General features: G+C 40.1%; 2 protein-coding genes across 8 annotated transcripts; both read left to right on the top strand.

Annotated features, from left to right (window-relative positions):
- The first annotated feature begins 3 nt into the window (after window positions 1-3).
- LOC104041712 (toll-like receptor 1) lies at window positions 4-6,984 on the top strand. Of its 6 annotated transcripts, XM_064449294.1 has the most exons (5): window positions 33-136; window positions 562-754; window positions 1,671-1,825; window positions 3,760-3,924; window positions 4,895-6,984. In XM_064449294.1, exon 5 carries the CDS (start codon window positions 4,970-4,972, stop codon window positions 6,893-6,895), a length of 1,926 nt encoding a protein of 641 aa, XP_064305364.1. In that variant the 5' UTR covers window positions 33-136; window positions 562-754; window positions 1,671-1,825; window positions 3,760-3,924; window positions 4,895-4,969; the 3' UTR covers window positions 6,896-6,984. The 6 variants fall into 6 exon arrangements, with proteins under 6 accessions (XP_064305363.1, XP_064305364.1, XP_064305362.1 ...); XM_064449293.1 differs by lacking the exon at window positions 1,671-1,825 and having other exon boundaries at window positions 4-136; window positions 602-754; XM_064449292.1 differs by lacking the exon at window positions 1,671-1,825.
- Window positions 6,985-7,094: 110 nt separating this feature from the next.
- LOC104050432 (toll-like receptor 6) lies at window positions 7,095-18,699 on the top strand. Of its 2 annotated transcripts, XM_064449289.1 has the most exons (5): window positions 7,095-8,344; window positions 10,300-10,404; window positions 13,293-13,350; window positions 14,521-14,605; window positions 14,721-18,699. In XM_064449289.1, exon 5 carries the CDS (start codon window positions 14,811-14,813, stop codon window positions 17,265-17,267), a length of 2,457 nt encoding a protein of 818 aa, XP_064305359.1. In that variant the 5' UTR covers window positions 7,095-8,344; window positions 10,300-10,404; window positions 13,293-13,350; window positions 14,521-14,605; window positions 14,721-14,810; the 3' UTR covers window positions 17,268-18,699. The 2 variants fall into 2 exon arrangements, with proteins under 2 accessions (XP_064305359.1, XP_009509581.2); XM_009511286.2 differs by lacking the exon at window positions 14,521-14,605.
- The last annotated feature ends 6,061 nt before the right edge of the window (window positions 18,700-24,760 follow it).

Raw genomic sequence — 24,760 nt, 5'->3', positions numbered from 1 at the left:
CCCGCCGGGGAACCCGCCGGCCAGGGCCGAGGGTGGAGCAGGGCCTCCCTCAGGGGCGGGCGCCCGCGCCCTCCTTGAGCGGGCGAAGGGGGTGAATTTGACAAGGCTAATGTTACAACGTCCATACTGAGGCATTGTAAGTGTAAATGAGTCTAGTCACCCAGCTGGCGTCAATTTCTTTTTTTTTTTTTTTTTTTTTTTTTTTGGTGGTAGAAAGTTTACTCCTCAAAGCGAGCTGCTGCTAACCACCTACTGAAGCGTGGAGCTGCGGAATTAAGTGTCTGAGAGTTCGCTTTTCAGATGTCAATTTGCACCTTCATTATAAACGAAACTGAGAGGTGCAGGCACACGTTTCCAGTAAGTTAGTGTTAGCACTGGGTGCCCGCAGCCACCTGAGAAATACTTGGTTGAACAAGGTTCTTGCCCAAGAACCTCTGGTTCTTGTCTCTAATTCCTCATCCTCTTTCCTCTTTTTGCCACTTCATTTTAAGGCGAAGTGTGCCCTTTTGCAGTGACAAAAGGCAGTTCTGTGATTCATTGTAGCTTCTTTTCTATCATTAGTCTTACTCCGCCAAAGAAAGAAAACTTACTGTTGTCACAGGAAGCAAAAGAATACATGTGAATCACTGAGGAGAGCTGCTATAGGAGGTCACAAAATAAAGCCCCAGTTCTCAGAAGTGTGCTTCACAAATATGGATCACACTACGTGACTTGTACGCTTATCAGGCAAAAGTCTCTGAGGTTTCCCATTAAGGTAAGTGCTAGAAGAACAAATAATTGTGTCACTACATAATAGGTTTATTCTGAAGGTGTTTCAATGAGAATTTAAGTATTGGGGCATGCTGGCAGTTCTAGCATCTTTCAGGTTAATTCGTTAACATTTAGATGTATTTATTGAAAACGAAATCTAGAGTGGCCCTAAGACCAGAGGTCCCTCTGCTTTTCAGTGGAGATTGTGGAAGAGTCAGGGCAGTGTCTTAGGAAGAGTCACGATAGGTGAAGCTCAATAGCTGGAAATTGTTTTTCCTATGATGGATGGTAATTTTGACTGTAAAGTGGATCTTATGCTGCCAGTTTTGCAGATTCTGTACAAGGCCATGCATGTTTTAGAGCTGCAGGACAGTATTAATCACTATTGTAATATAAAGTTATTAATTCAGAATGAAATTAACATTATAAGTGCATAAACGTGTATGCCTGCCTATTGGAACAGAAGGATGTATTAGATTCCTGAGTTCTGAGATCACTTTCCTAAATATAGGACCTGCATTTTCTAATTTTCTTTCTCTCTCACTTTTTCACTTGTATTTTCTTACTATGGTAATATTGCAAATGGTTTTGGAAAAAATGAGCAATAGAGATTGAACACCTCACCTCAGATTTCACTGAAGTTTGTTGTTACTGTAAGTTGAGTGTCATCATCTTCCTAGCGGGTTTCAAAAAAGATACTTCCCTTTTAATAAATAGATAAAGAAAAGATGGAAGGAAACATCTACATTTGACTGCTTTTAACAACACACAGAAGTATGGATAACATTTGAGGAATATAATAATCTTCTTCCAGTGACTGCACAGGTAAATCTGAGTTGTAAATATGAGGGCTAATGGCATGCAATTAATGGTAATATGTTTATTTTGCTGTGTAATGTATGCTTTATCTGCCTTTATAGTGCATAGACAGAACTGGAGAACTCAAACTATTCCAGTGGCCAGCTCATACTGTTGCTTAATTGAAGAAATACTCTCAAATAAGAGTCTCTAATTTGAAGCAGTTATTACATGCTAACCAAATGTATGTCTGGTGCTGTTTTCATTAGACTAATAGGTAGGTTATGGTCAAGCAATTAAAATGTTACATTCCAAAACAGGAATGAATGTTTGGTCATCCTAAGGTCTTGCCTTAGGATTTTATCTAATCCTAAGGATGGATAGCAAAATCTTTCCAGCTCTAAGGGCAGACAATGGTGAGATTTGTATGTAACAGCAATTATGATGTGTCATGTGGAAGCCAGATGTGAATACTCTTGTCTGTATTGACAGAAATGAAGAAAGAATCACAGAGTACCACCATAAAGCTCATCGGCATAACAGCTGAGAATATGAAGTGTCCATATTCTGTCGCTTACTACTTGTCCTGCCTTTTCCTTCCTTTTTTGAATGACCTCTTTTCACTTGAGGCTGAGAAATGAAATACAGTGTGCAGAATAAGCATTAAAGTGAAAAAGTAATTCTTAAGATAATTTCCTCTGCCTCCTGAATCTCTGAAATGTTAAATCTTGAATGCGTTATGGTATGCTAACCCAGAAAGGGAAGTTGTAGTGTGGCAGTTCTGTATTTAGATCTCAGCTAAGATGGGATAGCTGACCAACATTATACAGAAATAAAGAGACTATTTTATGTCTTTGCTAGGACAACAAGTCAAGTGTTTGGACATTCAGTACCGAAGTTGAGTTGCTGCTCTCTTTTAATTAAAAAAAAAAGAAAAAAAAGCGCCCACCCACTGTTTCCATGTCCACTATTTAACCCAGTCACAACTCTGTTGGAGCAGGAGAGAGAGATTATTTTTCCATTCCCATTATGGAAATTAAAATAAGACAAACAGGACTTTTATTTACCAGCCTTGATAAGAACTTGACAACTGAATTGGTATAGCTAAATGAAAAAAAATCATAATAATGCATATAAACTTAGATCATTATTATTGCTCAGGAAAAGTACTTATTTTTGTATTCATTTGTATTAATTTGATGATGACAGAGAGTGGGTTAAAAGATAATTTTTTCCCCCTGCTTAATCTCTTGCAAAGCATGAAAACACGTAGTTCAATTATATTTAAATAATGGGGAAATTACAGTACTGTTGTATGTGGAAAATACATCTGGAGGAAAGCAAATGCCATTTCATAAGGTGTCAGTAGGTGGCGCAAACATTTACATAAAAGGTTTGGGCGTTCCTAAATGTTATTACACAGTAGGATAGAGTTACAGGAAGTTTTCTTTCTGTCTTTTCCCGAGTACATTTTCTGCTTTTTCAGAGCGCAGGGATTTCTGGTGAGAAACTTTTAATTTTATTGATTTTATGCAGTTGCTAGTTAGCTAAAACTGTTTTATATTCTGCATCTTCTTTTAAAATGAGCCATGTTTTCTACAGAGGGTTATTGGCAAGTGTGTGAGGTACTTTCAAATGTATGGGTAAGAAATTAGAGTAAAGTTGCTTATGTCCAGTAAATTTATCCAAAGAAGCTGGCCAAATAGCAGTCTCTTTGTATTAGCACTACACCCCTAATTAAGGGGGTCACAGTGATTGAATGGCAGTCATTTTTTTACAGGTCAGGAATGGGTCTAACTTGTTTCATCCATGTGAAAGATATATTTTTAACATTTAAGTTTTGTATTATGCTGATAACTTGCAAAGCACATGCCTTAGTACTGAACCGTCATAGCTCAATGCATTCTGTACATTTCTTATATGGAAGTTTAGTCAATTTATACTGAGTTTATACTGGAAAAACTCTTAAAATCTCAATTTCGATTTCTTCTCTCGCTCTTTAAACAACAGGACAATTTCTTGTTATGGCCTTGGTTTGCTACCGGATTGCTTCTCTGCTTATATCTTGATAATATTCTTTTTGTCAAGTCTGAAGACTTGAGGATACTTCTGAATTAAAAGGGATATGACTATAAAGGATGATTTATCCAGTCTTAGCTCCCAAATCAAGGGTCATGTGTTACAACAGTTGTTAACTTTGTTGCTTCATAGGATATTCTAAAGAAAGTTTGAAGGTACTCGTAAATAGTTTGACCAAATACAAGGATACAGGAACGAGAAAGAAAATTAAGTACATGTGGAAGAATCGTATCCTTCTTTCACCTAGTCCCTGGTTACTGCTGAAATTTTGTCCTAAGAAGAAACAATGATTTGAAGGTAGATTTTTTTTTCTTTTCAGATTTCTCTTGAAGCTACATAATTTGTTTGATCACATACACATTAGTAGTGTTGCCCTAATAATTGAAAGAACAGGATAGAGGATGCCGATTATCTTTTGTTATCTGCATGTGCCCAAATGCCTTTTGAGAGCTATGATGGTAAAACTGCATATAATTTTTCCAAATGAAAATCTGGAAGAAGGCTGGAAAAATTTTGCTGCTTTGCCCCACTATTTCTAGATAATTTCCAAGCCTAGTTTAATGTATTCTTTAAAAAAGAACAACTCAGTGGATTCTCTGGTTTTTGTTGTATTGGTGAGATATCATAATATAGGTTGTGTAAAATCAGGCAGAATGTACATTTTAGACCCGGTAATGTAATCCTAAGAAAGCTTGTGGAATGGTTAATGCTGCAGAGGATGTAGTCCTTGAGTGTGCGGCTTTAGTCCAATAAGTGACAGCTATTACTGTCTCATTGGAGGGTCACTAGAAATCATGTTTCAGTCCAGGTTTTATAGTCACAAGTCCATATAAAAAATGTCTCTTGAGTCTAGTTCATATCCTTCCAGGGGGAATCTGATGAGAGGATGACCGTACTGACCTCAGATACTGTACTTTCTGATCAAAGTGTATTGTACAGTTGTAGAAAGCCTTCATAACACATTGAATCACAACAGTAATTCTGTAGGTAAGCAGCAAATTTTAGTCTCCTATGAAATCAGACATGTTTTGTAAGAAACAGACTCACTATATATTAAATACAGCATATCTACCAAATAGAAGTTTCAGTGGTGTTCTCTTAATAAAGAATGCCTCTGCTGAAAGATGATAGGTGCCTTCATTGTTTTTTGAGTCAAAGGGAGAGCTGAGAAATTGGAACCTTAAAAAATCAGTCTCTGTGATGGCTCCTGCAAAGCCACTTAATGATACAATATGGTTTTTGTTTTTATTTTTTTGTTTTGGTACAGGATTAGAACAAAGATGGACAAATCAGAAAAGTATTGAGCATCTCTGAAGAACAAGAAACCAATATTTCAGAAAATATGAGATCTCTCAGAAACTTTTTTCTTTACAAGTGTCTGTTTGCATTAACTTTTTGGAACCATATCAGCCTGTCTGTGGAAAACGAACTCTTTACATCTATTTCTAATGGTTTTCCAGAAGACGGTTCTGACAAAAAAATCAAGACCCTGCCACTCCTGTATACAAATAGTCATCAGTCCAAAGCTAATTTTGATTGGGTTGTGATACAAAATACTACAGAAAGCCTGTCACTGTCAGAAATCACAAATGGCAATCTAAAAAAATTAGTAGCTTTATTATCTAATTTCAGACAAGACTCCAGGCTACAAAATCTGACACTGACAAATGTGGCAGCAGACTGGAATGCTATTATGGACATTTTTCAAACTGTATGGCACTCATCCATCGAATACTTCAATATTATCAGTGTAACACAATTGTCGGACATCACAGCCTATAACTTTAACTATTCAGGTACCTCTATGAAAGCACTGACAATGAAGAAAGTTAAAATTGAAGATCTGTACTTCATACAGGATGACCTATACAGAATATTTGCAGACATGAACATTGCAGCCTTGACAATAGCTGAATCAAAGATAATACATATGGTGTGTCCTTCGTCTGACAGTCCCTTTAGATACTTAAATTTTTCAAAGAATGATTTAACAGATCTTCTTTTTCAAAAATGTGACAAATTAATTAATCTGGAGACATTAATCTTGAAGAAGAATAAATTTGTGAGCCTTTCCAAGGTAAGCTTCATGACCAGCCGTATGAAATTGCTGAAATATTTGGACATGAGCAACAACTTGCTGAGTCACGCTGCAGCTGATGTGCAATGCCAGTGGGCTGAGTCTCTGACAGAGTTGGACCTGTCCTCAAATCAGTTGACGGATTCCGTGTTTGAGTGCTTGCCTGTCAACATCAAAAAGCTTGACCTACAAAACAATCAGATCACCAGTGTGGCCAAGGGGATGGCTGAGCTGAAATCCTTGAAAGAGCTGAACCTGGCATCAAACAGGCTGGCTGACCTGCCAGGGTGCAGTGGCTTTACGTCCCTGGAGTTCCTGAATATAGAGATGAATTTGATCCTCACCCCATCTGCCGACTTCTTCCAGAGCTGCCCACGGGTCAAGGAGCTACAAGCTGGGCACAACCCGTTTAAGTGTTCTTGTGAACTGCAAGACTTTATCCGTCTGGAGAGGCAGTCTGGACGGAAGCTGTTTGGCTGGCCGGCGGCATACACGTGCGAGTACCCGGAAGACTTGCGAGGAACGCAGCTGAAGGACTTCCACCTGACTGAACTGGCTTGCAACACGATGCTCTTGCTTGTGACAGCTCTGCTGCTGACGCTGGTGCTGGTGGGTGTCGTGGCCTTTCTGTGCATCTACCTGGATGTGCTGTGGTACGTGCAGATGACGTGGCAGTGGACGCAGACAAAGCGGAGAGCTTGGCACAACCACCCCGAAGAGCAGGAGAGAGTTCTGCAGTTCCACGCGTTCATTTCCTACAGCGAGCGTGATTCGTTGTGGGTGAAGAACGAGCTGATCCCAAACCTGGAGAAGGGGGAGGGCGGTGTCCAACTGTGCCAGCACGAGAGAAACTTCATCCCTGGCAAGAGCATTGTGGAGAACATCATTAACTGCATTGAGAAGAGCTACAAGTCGATCTTTGTGTTGTCTCCTAACTTTGTGCAGAGTGAGTGGTGTCACTATGAGCTGTACTTTGCCCATCACAAATTATTCAGTGAGAATTCCAACAGCTTAATCCTCATTTTACTGGCACCCATCTCTCCGTGTATTATCCCTGCGAGGTATCACAAGCTGAAGGCTCTCATGGCAAAGCGGACGTACCTGGAGTGGCCGAAGGAGAGGAGCAAGCATGCCCTTTTCTGGGCTAACCTGAGGGCAGCTATTAGCATTAACCTACCAATGGCTGATTGAAAGAGGTGTGGGGAAACAGATTAAGAATCTTTCTAATGGTATTTCTTCTGTTTTTTCTTGGTGAAGCAATAAATACTTTATGAATTCCATTGCTTGTCTATGTATTTAACTTTCTGTTACAGAACCTTGTTTCTATGTAGCTGTCTATGCTGCCCTTGAACTGTAGGCAAAATTCAACTACCTTAGTGGAAATGTCTTGAGGTTGATACAGAGATAACAAATCATAAATGAATTTTGATGTGGATTTTGAAATACAGCTTGAAATACTGTAGTGATTTTTTTTCAGCAGAATAAAATCTGGGGCAGTTGCTATAGTAATGTGTAAGAGTGCTTGAGTTTCTGGAGAGTTTGCAGAGCTGCATTAATCACAAGGCTTAGGCAGCTTGGTCACAGGACCTCTTTGTGAGAAAGAACATTATGCATCCTGAGATGATGTCTAAAAGTCCAGAGCTTGAGGTGATTCCTGGGTAGTGTTTTCCCAGATTCAGTGAAGCTTAAAAGGATAAGATCCAGGTACAGGGCTCTGTGACCGTCCAGCACAGGTGGACAAAAATGGCCATGCCACAAAAGAGGACTGAGTGAGGAAGAAAGGTTTTGGGGTTTTTTTCTTAAAAAGAAAAAAAGGAAGGATAAGCTACTTCACTCTTTGTGGCTCAGAGTTTGGCACTGCTGTGAGGGAGAAGCACTGAATTGACAATCAGAGCTCTAATTCCCATCCTCTGATAGAGTCCTGGTACCGTTTCGATCCTGAGAGATACCCTGACCAAAGGGACTGAGAGGGTATCTGCAGTAATATGACTGCCTTCATCATCGTTGGCTATATGTTGAGAAACTTTTGACTTCTCTATATCCTGCTTAGTTTATGCTTATTATTAAACGAATCTGTGCTTTTCAGCCAAAACAGTATCTTTTGCAGCACAGCTATGGGTTCTGATCAGAAAGGCAATAACCAGTCAGAGGCTGAAAAAATTTGCCCAGTCTTGGACAGCAGGTAACACCCTCTATTCATGGAGTCAGAAAGACAAGCTACATTTACAGTATTTGCTGTCCTTTATAGAAATACAGCAGGCCCTATTATCTGCACTTGTGCTGTTTTGCCTTCAAGAAAAGGGGCTGGGCTCCAACAAACATTCACAACTGCTGAAGATGATCACAGCGAACTTCCTCTTTGCCCCCAGAAGGGTGGGTGTTTGCCATCCGGAACACCAGACTTAAATGACCAGCAAGCAGGAAGTTTTCCTTTCAAAACTGCATTTCAACATGAAGACGAGAGAAGAAGGAATGTTAAAATGAAATCCTCATTTAATATAGAGTGTTCACATTTTATCTCATTCTTGTCTTCCATTATTATTAACAAAAGATATTAATTTTGTGTGGGGGGGTTTTTTGGTTTTTTTTTTTTCCTGATGTCTAAGCAGGCTGAGGTCTCTTGACCTGAAGTTGTGAAATGTAAGTAACTGTTTCATGATTTGTAGGGGAAAGATTAAATTTAACACCTTGAGCTCTCTCATCCCACTTAGCCTCAAAATTAATATAACATACCTATTACCAAATTGCAGGCATTTCATTCAGGACTGTGGAAAGAATGGTTTTCTGTACTTCCTCCTTCCCCTCTAACTAATGCTTCAGTGTATGTCTCATTTTAACCCTTAGAAAACTGAAGATGAACAGACAACTTGGTTTGCCTGTCCCTTTCACATAGCCAGGGACAGCTGGGTTGTTACACAGTGTCTTGCTTGGAAATTTTCTTTGAAAGCCTCAGAGTTTTAGGTCAGCAGCCCTTGAAACTTCTGCAATACAGTTAACATCTCATGTTGCATGTGAAGCTTTAAGAACTTGTATGGCTTTTTTTGTTGGCTGGAGGACAGAGAAACCCTCTGAAACTCAGAGAGTGCACTAGAAATCCTTCCTGTTACTCAGGTGGGAGAACACAGCTGTTGCCAGAAATTAATTATTCCTTTCAGGAGTGAAAGGTTTTAGCAGGGGGTTGCTTGCCACTTTGGAAAGAACTTGGGAACTACATGACCTCTGGCAATGTAGCTGATGCAATCATAAGCAGAAATATGTAATTACAGGTTTCTGGTATATATCCAAAATCCTTTTGTGAATAATGTTTGAAAGGGAGGCTTGTAATGAGCATGGGAAGTAATTAAAACTTGTATTTTGTAACCAGAAGCCCACATACTATTAGATTTTTGTCCATGCTATGTGCCAGATAATTGCCAAAACAGGTACACGTACAGTGAATTACTGCATCTAGTTGCTCTGATTCCACAAGAGAGAATGAGTTTCTCAAGCAGAACATATCAGAATATTTGAAACAATTATTTTGGCCTCCACCATAGTCTGAGCACTTTCTTTAAAAGCAGTTTTAGTCCAAGAAGAAATTTTTCACATAGGTGGGCCCTTGTGTTAGTCTCACAGCCCGTGGCAGCCACTTATCTGCACCTTGTTGATGTGAGTCTGCAGCTGGTCCTGCACTGAAAGCTGCAACTGCTAATGCACTCCAGGGATCAGGAAAAGGGAGTATGTAAATATATTCTGATGTCAGATACTGTATCAGAGCAGATTCTTGGCACTTGACTAGTCATCTTGGTGACTAGCACGAATGCTATTTTTACATGCATAATAATATCAGCATACAAAACTGATAACATGGGTGTTAAACACCCTCTAAAACCTAGAAAATATGCAGAATGAAGTGAAAGTGTAAATGTTTTTATATATATTTAAGTAGTGTGTAGTATAAAGGAAACCAAACAGCGACCAACTGGCTGTCCTGACGCAATGTGGGTTGCCCTGCTGAGAACTCAGCTCTTTTTTAGCTTCGGAAATATTACGAAGCATCGTCACTGAAGCTCAGCTACAGAGAGTCAGAGCAGGGAACAGCACTTTAGGGAAGAATGGGACTTGGTGGGAGATGAGGCATTCTGCTGAGATGAAGGTTCAAAACCTCTGTGAAACCCTTGTTTTACTCAGGGCTTCAACCTGGCTGGTTTTTCTTTCAGAAACATTTACTGAGATTGACTATAATGTTCTTTTGTAGTCACTGTTCAGTCAAGAGGGAGCAATGTTGATAAACCAATAAATGAGAAAGTTCTGTATTCTGCAAGGTGGCTCTGGGTTACCAGTTTGATTTCCACAGCTTTGATCCTTGTGTCTGTCTATGCCCAATATGCAATACAATCTCTGCTCATTTTGACTTGTCATGGCATTTAGCCCTTTTCACCTACTTGACACACAGGGTTAAGTTGTGACAATGAGAATGGCAGTTGAAGATAACGTCCTTGATATGACCAAACACTGGCTTTGCAACCTTTAATAATTGTATTAACATTTCATGAGTGCTTGGATGAGTCCAACTGCTCTGGCTATGTTTTAACTCGGTGTTTTGCACGTGTAAGTTCCCTTCTGCAGTTCCAGTGGAGAGATTCTTCACGTGTTTGGGCATAGTTCTGGTCCTAAGTAGCTTCGGTACCCAGCCAAGTGCAGCTGCGGTTCATCTCTGGGTAAGTAATCACAATATACAGGCAGAAGTGTAAAATGTACGTTGAGGAAAGGCTGCTTGTGAAGCTAGGTGCTTATCAGCTACAAAAGCACCCAGCAATATAAACTTCAGAAATGGAACAAGGTATCTGCATGAGTGTACACACATGCTGACTGTGGAAAGCATGGTATTTAGCTGGTACATTTCAGGATGCATGGATGGAAATACACTGCTTTTTAGTTTTTGTGTATCATGCAAAACAACTTAAGCATTAAACTGAAACCAGCCCCAAACACAGCTTTGCTGAATTGGTTAGTAAAAATAACGTTATGCAATGTTCCTAATGATTTAACAGAGGTATTCAGAAGTATCGGTTTTATTTTAACTAGTTTCAAATTTTTCTTTATGGCAAACTGTTTATTTGGATGTATTTTAAAGTCTCAGAAATAAGGGTGGTAAGGAAATTAAATGTACTACAACTAAATGTGTAGATACTTTTGCTTTTTACAGCTCTGTGTGCACTGGAGTTAGTTCTGATGAAAGCTGATGGTGTATTTGATTTTGTCCATGCACCAAAGCTTATTCATGGATCACATTGGAAGTAAAACTGCCACTGATTTGCATAGTTCAGTTCTCAATCTGATTATGATATTAATGTTCTGTCAACAAGTGCCTTAGTCTATTCATTTGCATGGATTAATGCCCAGCAACGGGAACTTGTCCTTTAACTGGAAGACAAGACAGTATCAGTTGACAAGAAACTCTTGCTGCTTATTGAGAAATGTTCATAATCCCTGGTCTTGTCTTGGGTCACAGACATCTCAGAGTTTTCTGTAATGTATTGCTCAGGTTTGCTGGACTGAGGAAAGCAGAATGGTTTCAGTTCAGGCTATCTTACTCATCAATCTCAAAATGAAGAACAGACATTTTCTTTCAGCAAAGCAAAGGGTTAAATTCTTTACAAAATTGAAAAGGTAATTGCAAAAGAAAAGTTTAAAATGGAATTTAATGCAAGCTTGAAATATAGCTGGCACTGCTATCTGGAATAAATTTTCATACTTTTCAGCTTTCTTTTGCTGAATCCTTTCTTGCCTACAGCTCTCCTCCAAGACGCTGTTATATGGGGCGGACTAAGCTCTAGACTGAGTCCAGAATAAGCCCCCTCCCTGCTAGTTTGCTCATACCTGAAGAATTCATTACATACTTCACGAATTTAATTTTAAACTTAATTAAGATTAAATAAAGCTTCATTCATTTATTCATCTCTGCTTCTTTCTCCCTTGCTAATTAATCTTACTGAAGCATGTCATATTATTTCAGAGGCTTACGGGAGCAAGGTGTGGTTTTGGTTATTGTCATCTGCCTTTGCAATGCCCTCACTCTCTGCTCTGCTGATTTGCTCCCTAGGCTCATGTCCCTATTCAACACATTAACTGAATGGCTGCTTTACTGAGTTCCTCCATCCCCAGATTGCCCTATATTGCTGTGTTCTTCATGGCTTCTTTACAACTTTCGCGTCGCAGCAAATATTCTATATAGTTCATTTTTTATAATTTTTTGAAGAAAGCTAAAACGTGGGCATCCCTGATAACCATCCGAGGCACCTCTAGTGTAAAGATGACTGACCTGTAAAGGTTTTGAACTGTGCCAGTTTGCCCCTGTTACTACCTTTTGAGATCTAAGCTTTGCCATCTGTCAATGTGCTACATTAATTAGTCTGCTTGCTGAGGAGAATAACTCAGCAGGGTAGAGCTCTGCAAGAGATTTTGAGAGGAAGAGACGTTGGTGGTGAGGGTTCTGCTTCCTCTTTTCTGTGTGTGAAAAAGAGGAGATGCAGTCAGCGAATTTCTAGAACATCTGTGTAACCATCAGAAGCAGATTTGAAATTAGAAATGCAGAATTATTTAAACAGTCTTGCCTTGGTGAATATTCTGTACCGCAGATAGGTTTATTTCCTTCTAAACTGTACAGTTATGTAGATATTACAGAAGTAAATGTATTTTGAGTCCGGACTGTTAGAAGTTTACTTTCATTGTGCTCTTAATACCTGTACTGTAGGGAAATTCGATTAATTCTTAGAATTATATAGCCTATATAAGAAAACCCTGTTCTTTCTACTTCCTGAGGTAGTAATTATTAAGGAATTAGCATCTCATGTGAGATTCCCCAGCCTGAAGATTACATATGCTTGAAATTCTCTTCTGAGGATGTTAACCGAGTATGCAGAGGTCTTTTGCTGGTTCTTCGATTGGAGATGAATTCCACACACAAATGGTGGGTTATATTTGCTCCATTATCTATATTTTTTTTCTTTTTGCTGTATGTGTTTTGGACTCCATCAAATCTCAGGTGCTGGTGTTTCTTCACTGTTGGAAGATATTCTTGCATTTTGAAATTTCAGAGAAAATTCTCATCTATATGTTGAATTTCTACAAAGAAGAAAGGAAAAAAATGTTTGGTATGGCATTTTTCATTCTCAGCCATCTTTAATACTATCATAAAAGTGTTGGAGGGGTAACCGTTGATCCTTAATATTGCTTTGCTACACGTATCTGCTTTGTTCTTTGACTGTGGCACTCTTCAGTGCTATATGGTGTGCATCATCACTTCTTGCAGTGTATAGCATAACATGAACAGTAAACTAAAATTCATCTGGCAATGAAGCACGGACCATTGTTTTATTTCTCTCTTCAGAACATTTCTTGCTTTGTCCCTGATGTCTCTTTTGCCCAGTGGAAAATTCCTCCAGATACTTCCAGATAAAAGTTTATTTGATTCAAGAGGTTCTTTACCAGCCTGGACTCTGAAGCACAGGGTCAGCTGCTCTTTGAAAGAAGCTGGGTCAGATTTCCTTGTCTTGGTTCTGTATTTTGACCAACCATCCCAGCTCCATTTCTATTCTGTACTCAGATACCCCAGCACAACTTCCTGAAGACAGAAATTGACCTCTCAATTGGATTTTACTGAGGTAAAATTTACACTTTACTGATTATTCTTTTATTGCTTTTGGTGATGTTAATTACGTGTATTTTTTGCTTTACATATTTGAAAGAAAACTTGATTAAGCTTGGTAGGAGACTTGGAGGGGAAAGGATGAGTTTTTATATCAGTCAAATTATTGGGACTAACACATGTAGAAATCTAGAACTGAAATAAGCTTTTGGGTTTTATTTAACAAAAGATTACACAGGGCCAGAATTTTAAAACTTTTTTTTTCCCCAAACAAAATCAGCACAGGAGGAAAAAAATGGGGCTGTTTGTCTCCTGAAACAGTTTATGAGTTCCTTATACTTCAGGTTGTCTGTGTGTTGTGCTAAATGCTTGATGACAAGAGAGTAATGCCCAGGTCATGCTTTTTCATGATAGGACTGATGCCTCTTCAAATCTGTGTAGGCTATTGATAGACATGACCGTATAATAATTCTATTAGACCATTTTCCATATCTACAAAACATTTCCCTCCCTGGGCTTTTTGATCCTTGGAACTAGACTCGTTGTCCCTCATGGTTTCTAGAGAGGTTCTTTGTCAAGTTGCAGCTGTGGGGTAATTTGGAAAATGTGGAGAATTTCATAGGAGACCTAGGAAATCCTGGAGTCTTTGGAAGTGTCAGGTGTTTTCTTTCAGATTTTGGGTACCACTGTTTCATATGTGGTGTCCAGTTATGCTGTGGTTTTCCTGTTAGTATGCTTTTGGACAGACCAGCATTACAATAATCATAAGACATTGTAATTCCTCCTCCGGCTCTTGGCTTACTGGAAAAATGGACCCCTATGCCTTTGTGCTATAGCAAAGACAAAGTTGGTCAGCTTCTCTGATCGGCTGACCCTGAGGGGGTGCATGACTGTGTTCTGGGTCTTTGGGGTGTGAAGAGGAATATCCTTTGGCTTTTTTGACTGAAGAGGTTGCTTTTGCTCCGGTTCCTGTGAGGGTGCATGGGGCTTTTGGAGTTCTGTCCCCAAATGTATCTGGACATGGGGTGTAGTGAAAGAGCAGATAGGAGGCTGCTTTTGTTCTTCTTTACTCCTGAATGCATTGATGACTGTTTGAGTTTTTGAAGATTGTTGAGAAATTTGCATTTCTTAACATCTTTGTGGTTTTTTTTAACTCACCACTGATTGTGTTCCTCGCATTGTAAAGGAATTAGTTTCTACTTAACTGAGAAAATCAATAACTGGAATTAAAGAATGGGAGTGAGGAGGATTGATAAGAACTTAGAACAAGGGTATGTAAAAAAAAATTTTATTATATAAATTTTGTATTTAATTTTATTTTAGCAGTAAAAAGCAAATTCAACAGTTCAACAATTTCAGCAAATTCCATGTGTTTTCTTTTCATAGGGCTGGACTCATCACTGAGACATGTTGAACAGCAAACAAAGATATGCTTCTATATTTCTGTAAGGAACCAAGATAAACCTGGAAGGCATAATGGGACCCCGTACAAATGTCTATGTCTTTGCTTGTGTCTTTACATTCATGCTATGGAATAGTATCCAGGCAACTGTGGAAAATGAATTTATTGCAAATTACTCAAGCAGTTTGCTAACTAACATTCCAAACAACATTCCAGTCCATACTCGTGTATTAGATTTATCACATAATAGGATCTCTGGACTCAGTATCTCAGAGTTTATTTCTCTTTCTGACCTTCAAGTATTAAATCTTTCTCATAACCTAATTACAGAGCTTGACTTCAGTGCCTTCATTTTTAATGAACATTTAGAATACTTAGATTTATCTCATAATAGCATTTTGAAAGTTTACTGTCAAACTCTTCCATATCTTAGACATTTAGATCTTTCTTTCAATAAGTTTACTGTCCTGCCCATCTGTCAGGAATTTGGGAACATGTTTCGTTTGGAGTATCTAGGATTAAGTGCCACAATGATGCGAAGGTCAGACTTCAGGTATATTATACCTTTGCAGCTTCACACAGTCTTCCTAACCTTAGAAGACTTTTCTCTGTATGAGCCTCAGAGTCTGACAGCCTTGAATACAAGGAGCCTCCATATTGTATTTGCAGCAAACCAAAACTTCAGTTTTTACCTCCTGTATGATGGAATGAGCACTTCAGAAACTGTAAAAATAGTTAACTTAAGATATAGCTTGAGCTACAAGGATTTCCCCTCTCCTACTTTAACGCTTCTGAAGAAAATCAAGACAACAGCTCTAATGCTTGACACTGTGGATTTACAATGGCCTATAATTTTGCAAATTTTCCTGTTTATTTGGTATTCACCTGTGGAGCATTTGACTGTGAGACATTTGACTTTTCGGGGTCCACTGCGGGAGCTGAATGAGTATGAATTTCTACTATTATTAAGCTCTCTGGAACAATTAATGTCTGTGGGTGGCCAAATGAAAGCGCTAACTTTGGAGCATGTTCGTAACAAAGTCTATTATTTCAACCAGGAGATTCTATACAGACATTTTTCAGAGATGAATATTGCCAGTTTGACAATATATGATGCATATATGCCACACATGCTTTGCCCCAATAGGACAAGCTCATTTCAGTATTTAAATTTTTCTCACAATGCTCTGACAGATGAATTGTTCCACAATTGTGGCACTCTGACAGATCTGAAATCGCTTGTTTTGAGGAGGAATAAATTTGAGAGCCTTTCCAAGGTAAGCTTCATGACCAGCCGTATGAAATTGCTGAAATATTTGGACATGAGCAACAACTTGCTGAGTCACGCTGCAGCTGATGTGCAATGCCAGTGGGCTGAGTCTCTGACAGAGTTGGACCTGTCCTCAAATCAGTTGACGGATTCCGTGTTTGAGTGCTTGCCTGTCAACATCAAAAAGCTTGACCTACAAAACAATCAGATCACCAGTGTGGCCAAGGGGATGGCTGAGCTGAAATCCTTGAAAGAGCTGAACCTGGCATCAAACAGGCTGGCTGACCTGCCAGGGTGCAGTGGCTTTACGTCCCTGGAGTTCCTGAATATAGAGATGAATTTGATCCTCACCCCATCTGCCGACTTCTTCCAGAGCTGCCCACGGGTCAAGGAGCTACAAGCTGGGCACAACCCGTTTAAGTGTTCTTGTGAACTGCAAGACTTTATCCGTCTGGAGAGGCAGTCTGGACGGAAGCTGTTTGGCTGGCCGGCGGCATACACGTGCGAGTACCCGGAAGACTTGCAAGGAACGCAGCTGAAGGACTTCCACCTGACTGAACTGGCTTGCAACACGATGCTCTTGCTTGTGACAGCTCTGCTGCTGACGCTGGTGCTGGTGGGTGTCGTGGCCTTTCTGTGCATCTACCTGGATGTGCTGTGGTACGTGCAGATGACGTGGCAGTGGACGCAGACAAAGCGGAGAGCTTGGCACAACCACCCCGAAGAGCAGGAGAGAGTTCTGCGGTTCCACGCGTTCATTTCCTACAGCGAGCGTGATTCGTTGTGGGTGAAGAACGAGCTGATCCCAAACCTGGAGAAGGGGGAGGGCGGTATCCAACTGTGCCAGCACGAGAGAAACTTCATCCCTGGCAAGAGCATTGTGGAGAACATCATTAACTGCATTGAGAAGAGCTACAAGTCGATCTTTGTGTTGTCTCCTAACTTTGTGCAGAGTGAGTGGTGTCACTATGAGCTGTACTTTGCCCATCACAAATTATTCAGTGAGAATTCCAACAGCTTAATCCTCATTTTACTGGCGCCGATCCCTTCGTATGTTATCCCTGCGAGGTATCACAAGCTGAAGGCTCTCATGGCAAAGCGGACGTACCTGGAGTGGCCGAAGGAGAGGAGCAAGCATGCTCTTTTCTGGGCTAACCTGAGGGCAGCTATTAGCATTAACTTGCCAATATCCTTTGAAGCAAATGAGGAGCAGAATCATATTACTTCTACTGGTAGTGTAAGTCAGTATGTGAATAACTGACTTGAGTGTCTTGCATTAAATTGTGTTAATCAAATTTTTATTGTATCTTACATCATTTGTTGTTTATAGCAAAATGTGATTGTGATACATGCAGAAATTGCTCTTGCTTATTCTAATCATGAAAGTAGTTAGAAATCTTCTTTATTTGCCCACCATCAACAAAGGGAAGGAGAGAGAAATTTTCATAATGAATATACTGATTTTTGTAGACTTACGTTGCCTTTATTTTGGACTTCTTCCATTGCTTCTAGCCATATTCGAAAGTAACAAAAGTAGTGGTTGGTTCAATGTCATCAGGACTGTCAAGGCATGCATTTAATCTTTGTTCTTACATGGATGTTTTGCGGTTAATGTGGAAGGGATTTGCTCCCTTGGGTTTAATTAAATAATACAAAGAAGAAAACTATTGTTTAAATCCTTTCCTGTACATTGGTCTAGTAGATGTCAAGGGTGCAGTATCTGTACATCTTCAGATCTCACTGAGTCTTGTTAGGAGTCTGTTTTCCCTTCCTGGAAGTCTTTCCCTTCATCACAGACAGAGACTTTTCTAGGTCAGAGCTGAAAGTTGGAGCCATTCGTCCCTGTTTAATATTCTTCTTCCTTTGCTATACTGAACATTCCCACTTACCTAGATTCAGGTACCAAGTCACAATTTCACAGAATTTGCTATTCATTATCTTCAAAATAATAGCTAATATCTGAACTTATGAAATGTTTATAGTATTAGAATATTGCTGCTTTCTGCTATGATCATGTCAAGCTATAGTGGGTTGCTTGTTTTCTTGTTTTCTGAAACATAGTTATGTATTTCAAGAAAATATTTTTCTTATTATGAGCTTTTTCATCTGTAAGAGGATAGAGAAAAATGAGATGCCTCAATCTATTACCATTTCCTTACAAAAATTTCCCTCAGTTGTGCCACCGTAGTTCTTCTGAAAATTACGAAATATAGTTTATTTCTAACTCTCTGCAGCAGCTAATAATAACCTACATTATAATGTAGTTTTATAGGTATTTAGAATATGTTTTACATTATAATAACAGGAAACCCCCTCATATTTATAGAAAATTGGCAATGCTGCAAATGAACAGGAGGAAACAGAAGTTGTGCAACGATTGAGAAAGAGTGGTATTACCAGAACTGTCACTGAGTTAGGTCATTTATTAAGTATTTAAACTCAGAAGCTTGATGTTTGGAGGTAAATCCCTTTTATTGCCAGACTTTCACTGAACTGTATTACCTTGCCCTTTTATTAGCAGGTACTGAGGGGCATCATGCAGATGAAAAAGGAGTAATTTTCATTGGGAGATAATTTATCTGCTAAAATCAAACTGATTAAACTAATGGTGTTTGTGGATAGGAGACATCTAATCATTTGCTGTGCTTGGATTTAATTTGACAATCTAATAAACCTCTAATTTTTTATCTGTTATTAAATTTCCTGCTGTCATTTCACTGGTGATGAGCAGTTGTGTAATTTACCACTTCATGGAAATGCATCCCTCTGCACTCCCTCTGATCACAACCATGAGTGGCACGTGAGGTAAGCAAGCCAGTAAGAGGATGTGATCCTTGACATTTGCCAAGGCAGCTGACCGAGTGCCTGCCAGGCATATGTGGTGGTAGCCAGACGAAGCAGTGGCCAGGCAGCTACAAAACAGCCTCCTGGTGTCCAGAGGTGCTGAGACGCCACCACGCATCCACCTGCCAGCTCAGGTTAACTGGGTGTCGCAGTAGGATGCTAGGTGCCTGGCTCTAAAAGTAGGCCTTTGGAAAGAAGGGCTAAAAATCTCTGTTAGGTCTTAATTTCAGGTGAAGGGAAATTGGCCACTGACTTGTCTGATAACACATAACTGGGATCTCACTCTTCACAAAGCCAGGATGAAGCTTTCTTTATGTACATTAAAAAGTGCTGCTAAACTCTCAGTACTTCAGAGGGAGCTGGTGGATGCAGCGTGCTTGAGAAGCAGGTTATTTATGATGAGGGGAGATGTCCAAAGACACAGAGGAGCTTAGTGCTCTGCAGGAGTTTGAGGCTTTACCCTACCTTAAGAGTCACTTGTGCTTCATGGCAACCCAACACAGTGGCCAGGGGCATTGGGCACAGCAGGGTCCTGCCAAAAGTGCATCACAAACCTCATGCACCAGCCAGCCTGCCACGGCTCTGCTGCAAGGTGCTTTCCACAGAAGTAGTGATGTTAAACCTGAGGCTGCAGCCTGAATGCACCCCTGGAGCTGAGACATTTCCTTCTTAACAGGTTTTTCCCAACAGTACAGCATCTGTCTGGGTGCAGGTTCTTCACTTCCTCGGGAACATCGCTGTCTGCTCTTAGGCAGTTGCCTGGCTGAGCTTTAGTGGCTTCTTTATTTCAGCTACAACCGGAGTTACAACTGTCTATAATTTAGGGCTTGTGTGCTATACTGCTCTCAGGTGCTCAAGGAGCTGTTCAGTTGCAGAGGCCACTGCACATTAAGCTGGTTAGGAGTTTTGTAGCCTTTACCTCTCCAGGGCTCCTCTGTGCTTTACAGTGCTACCAGAAAACCTGTGCCCCTCCTTCCTAAAAGACTTCTCCCCCTCCCAAACATTACAGTCTAAGGACAGGATTAGCCTTCACACTTAGTGGTAATGTTTTAATGGGCACATTTTCTGTCCTGTTTACTAGATGAGAAAAGAGGAAGTAAAATTTATCATATCAGACTTTCTGGTCTCTACAAATGTAATGCATCAGCAAACTGGGGTTTATGTCCTAAATAATGTACAGGGTCTGGGCTGTGGGAGAGTCCCTCACCTTTAAAACTGTTCTGAACCTTAAGTCATAGGTAGGCATGAAAGGAATAATTTGGTTTCTGAAGTCTGCCAAGTATATTGTTTTTGGATATTAACCCTGTACACCCCTTTATTCTGTCTTTCCTACCTCACATGCACATGCCAAGTATTTCAGTTATTTACACACTGTACCATACCCAATTGCTGCTTAAAATACACCTCTGAGTTCCTTTGATAAAGCAGGTTAATTCTGCATTTTGGTTTTGGTTTTTTTTTTTTCTAAAGTTAGCATTTGACCGTGTTTCTCATCGCTTCTCTGTTGGAACTTCCTTTTTTTCTTCCCTGAAACTGTTTCTGTTCAGAGAGTACATAAAGTAGTGATTATTTTTTTGTTTGGCCCAATGTAGCAAATTCTTTTCTTTACAGGTTTTTATTGGGCAATGTGCTATTGAAGATTTTTTTTAAAAATGTGTTTGTAGAGGTGTTTCTTAGGGAGAAGCTTTCAGCTGTTTCAGGACATGAGTATCTGGCTGAACTCTTGAAATACTGTCATGCTAATGTACATAATTATGAAAATTATGTCAGGTGCTGCTTTCACTGAGCTCACAGGCCTGGAAGCACACATTAAAGCAACATTGTGTATCGACTTTGTTAGTGTTCAGCCAGACTGGAGTTTTAATTGTAGAGGATGTATTGAATGTGTTTTTATGGCTAAAAATTGCAGTAGAGAAATGAAGATCAGTCTTGAATCCTTGAGCAGATTTCTGTGCATGACAGGATCTGACTCAGTGATAGAAGGTAAGATAGAGGGAACAGCTTAATTTCTTAACTGTGAGAAAAGAAATATTTTCTTAAATTACAATCTCCTAAGCGTAAATTTTGCCATTTTTCTCAGATTAAGGGTGACACCCAGTGGCTGATTAAATTATTGCTGACTATTTCCTAAAAATGATTGCTCATGCAAGAATACATACAATGCATTTTGCCTCTGAGGAGAACTGAAATAAATAATCACATTGGCCCATCAAATGCAGGAGCCTCTTGCAGGTGTGTGAGGTCTAGAGGAGGCAGGTCAGGATAAGCCCTTCCTGGTGGCAGCTCCTGGGCTGAGTCAGCGGCTGTGACTCGGTCCCCTACGCCATCAGTCCCTCCTGCCGAGCAGGCTGTGGAGCGCAGCAGGTACTGAGCGGGTCGCTGACAAACGAACCGTATAAATCAACAGCATGGTGTGAGCACTGACTTTTGCTTTATTTTCAAGCAGAACACCGAGACATACAAGCCAGTCAGTTTCTCACATTTTGTTTGCTCTTTGCAGTGTTTTGCTTTTATGCCTCATTTCTGCTGTACCTGCTTTCCCTTCTGTACATCACCACGGCATAGACTTGGCGCCACAGGCTGATCCCTGGGGTCCCAGGCAGCATTTGACTGACATCCCGATGCAATGACCTCAGCAGGAATGGAAAGTGTTAAGAGATGCATAGTGAATTCAACTGGGCTCACTCTTTTTAGGCACCTGAAAAGGTGTGAAGAAATAAAAAACATTCTTCGCCCACTCTACGCATCATCAGCTCTATCATCAGCTCTCAGCAAAGCCTGCCGGTGTGCCCAGAGGTGAGCAGGATTTGTGTGCATTGATGCGCTGGCGGTCTGTCTGCGGTCTGCTCCGGCACCCTGGTCTGGGAAGGGGCTGTGGGGGAGACATGGCTAAAGGAGCAGGCCCAGACAGACGTTTTACAAGTGATAAAAAATGCAAACTTGCATGTCTGGTGCTCCAGACCCACCAATGGACTAATTAGAGTGCCCTAATTAGAAGCGAGTAAACTATTTTTGTGAGTTTGCCACTAAGTGCACTGCTGGGCACAGCTCCTCCACAGCACAGGAGCTAGAAGTGCAGGTGCCTATAGGCAGCGCCTGCAGTGCCTTGCACTCCTGCCTTGCCTGCTCCTGCCCTCGGTCGTGTGCGGGGCAGGTACAGATGGCGGGTGTGCGGGGGCGAGGCAGAAGAGCCACCCGAAAACCCAGGGGCTCCCGTGTGCTGCCTGGCACCAGCAGGGATCCCTGGGCATTCCCCGACCCTTGTACCTGCGACATTGCTCCTGGTCATAGGGTGTATGATGACATGACCACAAACAATATTCTGAGGGTTTTATTAACAGGTATAACACATAGGCATCGTATACTATATATAGCACGAGAACTGTACAGTACAAATTTATGTTCACAGTTTGACATGACAAAATGTCATTACTGAATTCCCATTGGACTACCAAAGTAGAAAACAGTGAAAGTATACTAAACATTCACATCTTTAGTAAGAAAAGATTACCAAAATGTCTCCATATTTGCAAGTTATAGTAATGCACGCTAGAAACCCTTACCCATTCAGTCTTATTAGCTTATAAAATATATTACATTTTATTAAAAAAATTCTGCATAGTTTATACAAGTATTAAAGTAAATAATATCCCTGCTATATTTGCAGGTGAGAGATGCTAAGCAGAAAGATTATTTTGACCCTCTAATATTTTAAAGTACGTTAGAAAAAAGTGCTAATATCTGTAAAATATAATGACAACTGGTGTAGCCCTCTTTATATGTAAAATGCTTTGTAATTTTTTTATAGAAAGGATTTGTATTCATCTACGTGTTGCTAATCTTGACAGAGACAACATATCTGGACAAGATGCGGCATTGGAAATATCACTGCAGAATGGCGGTGTGTATTTAAACAAAACCATACACAGCAATACCTGCCTAGCTTGTTGTGATTCTCTTAGAAACTAGTAATTCATTGTAATCAAATGGCTTAAACAGGCACATTTTAGTAAAACAGTATTACCTGTTACACACTGCACAGTGCAATACTGCTAGTGAAAACGTGTGGCTTTTTTTTAAATATACATGTTCTGCAGGATTAGGGTTTGGTATCTTTATATTTAAAGTGGCTTCTCTTCAGGGCAAAGATGGAAGGACTGGCTTTTTAAAAGTATTTAGTTGTGTATTTTTAAAAATTACGAGATAACACTCAAATCAAAGTTTGCTCGAATAAGTCAACGAGCCAGTTAGGATGTAAATTCACATTTTCAGCTGAAAGATGTATGCGAATTTGTGACTTTTCTGACATTCCACAAAAAAGACACCAGAGACACAAGTGGAAAATCCTATAAACAAGGCATTTGCATAAAATAATCTCAAATATTTATGCTTAATATTTAAATTTCTGTTGTCCTAAATAACAAGGCATGTGGATAAAGATATTTAAAAGTTCTATTGCATCTTCACTGTATTTGTCCCCCGTTAGTATAAATATTTTCAGAAAAAAGGTACATAGGCTAATGAATGAACATGGTAAATAACCTAGATTAAATTCTCCAAAGTAACTCTTAGTTACAAAGAAGTTCTGCTTTTAGGGTATTTGATTTTAGATTTCTTGTTTTAAAAAGTTAAAGGAAACATTTTGTGAAAGCCTTGAAGACCATTGGAAAGAAATGTTCCTTAAACATCCCAAAATGTATGCATTTGCATTTCTTAAGCTAAAATGGGATCAGTTGCCATTAAGCTGCTTATTTTTGTAGGATCTAATCTGCTTTTTTCCCTAGACTATAGTAGGCAGTTGTTTTCATCCCAGGATACTACATATCTCTACGCTTGTGACTGATGCTACAGGGGATCTGCACGGCCTCTCAGTGAATGTGTCTGCTTTTATGGAACTGCCATTAGAACCTAGAGCCTAATGAAGGCCGATTCTGACTCCACATGATATTGCTACTGCTGGAAAAAAAAAACCAGCAAAAATCCCCACTCTCAACCAGCTTTGCATTAATATTGTTCTCTTCCCTGCAAGTTCCTCAATGTTGGTAACAACCTGGCCAATCAAAAAAAGACTGATTCATCGCCCAGGTTTTTCAGCTCCATAGGTCAGCAGAGGCGTCAGTTACAGGCAGACAGATCTGGTGTCACTTCCCCCGGCCCTCGCGAAGCGGTGAGGGTGTATGGTGCTGTAACCGAGCACACGGGTCTTCCTCACAAAACCTTTGCAGCAATGTTTCCAGCCCTGCTTTGCAAATCCCTGTTCTCCCCTTTGCAGAGCACACGTTCGGGGCTCTGTTCCTTAAATAAAACTGACGGTTCTGTCTTCCCACATGTAAGATTTGTTACACAACTCAAACAATACTTTGCATTTCACAGCAATTGCTGTAGGAGCGCTTTTCTGAAAGAAGTACACATCCTCTCCCTAATTCTACAGGAAGATGGATGTCACCACCAAAGGAAGGCTCTTTGCACTCAAACCCTTGCATCTGCAAGACTGTTTTAGTCTGCCATTGGACTCCACGGGATGTAGAAGCACAGCCTACCTGCTCTGTAAGCTCAGATATACCCACCTGCAGATGGACGCTCCACCTGCCTCCTCCGGGAGAGTTTGTGAAACTCATCCTCCCCTTACCTCTCCATTTTCCAGTGGCTTTTTCCAAGATAAATGAAAATTTTACTTCAGTATGTTTAATTTGCAGGGAATGGTGTTTACCTTATGTAGTGGAAAGAACAAAAAATGCGCTGGTGCGTGAGAACCTACAGAAATACGTCCTGTTTCCTTGCAGTGCCACAAAGTCTGACAGCTAATAAAGACAGAAACCTTCCTTTCAGCGGGCTTCCAGAGGCAGGAACATTTCTAGGGTCAGCTGCAGGTTGCTTGAATTCAGTTTATTTTCACTATTGAGTTGTGTT

This window comes from Phalacrocorax carbo, chromosome 4 (genome assembly GCF_963921805.1).
Source record: "Phalacrocorax carbo chromosome 4, bPhaCar2.1, whole genome shotgun sequence".
Taxonomy (NCBI): Eukaryota; Metazoa; Chordata; class Aves; order Suliformes; family Phalacrocoracidae; genus Phalacrocorax; species Phalacrocorax carbo.
This window is presented reverse-complemented; position numbering and strand designations above follow the sequence as displayed.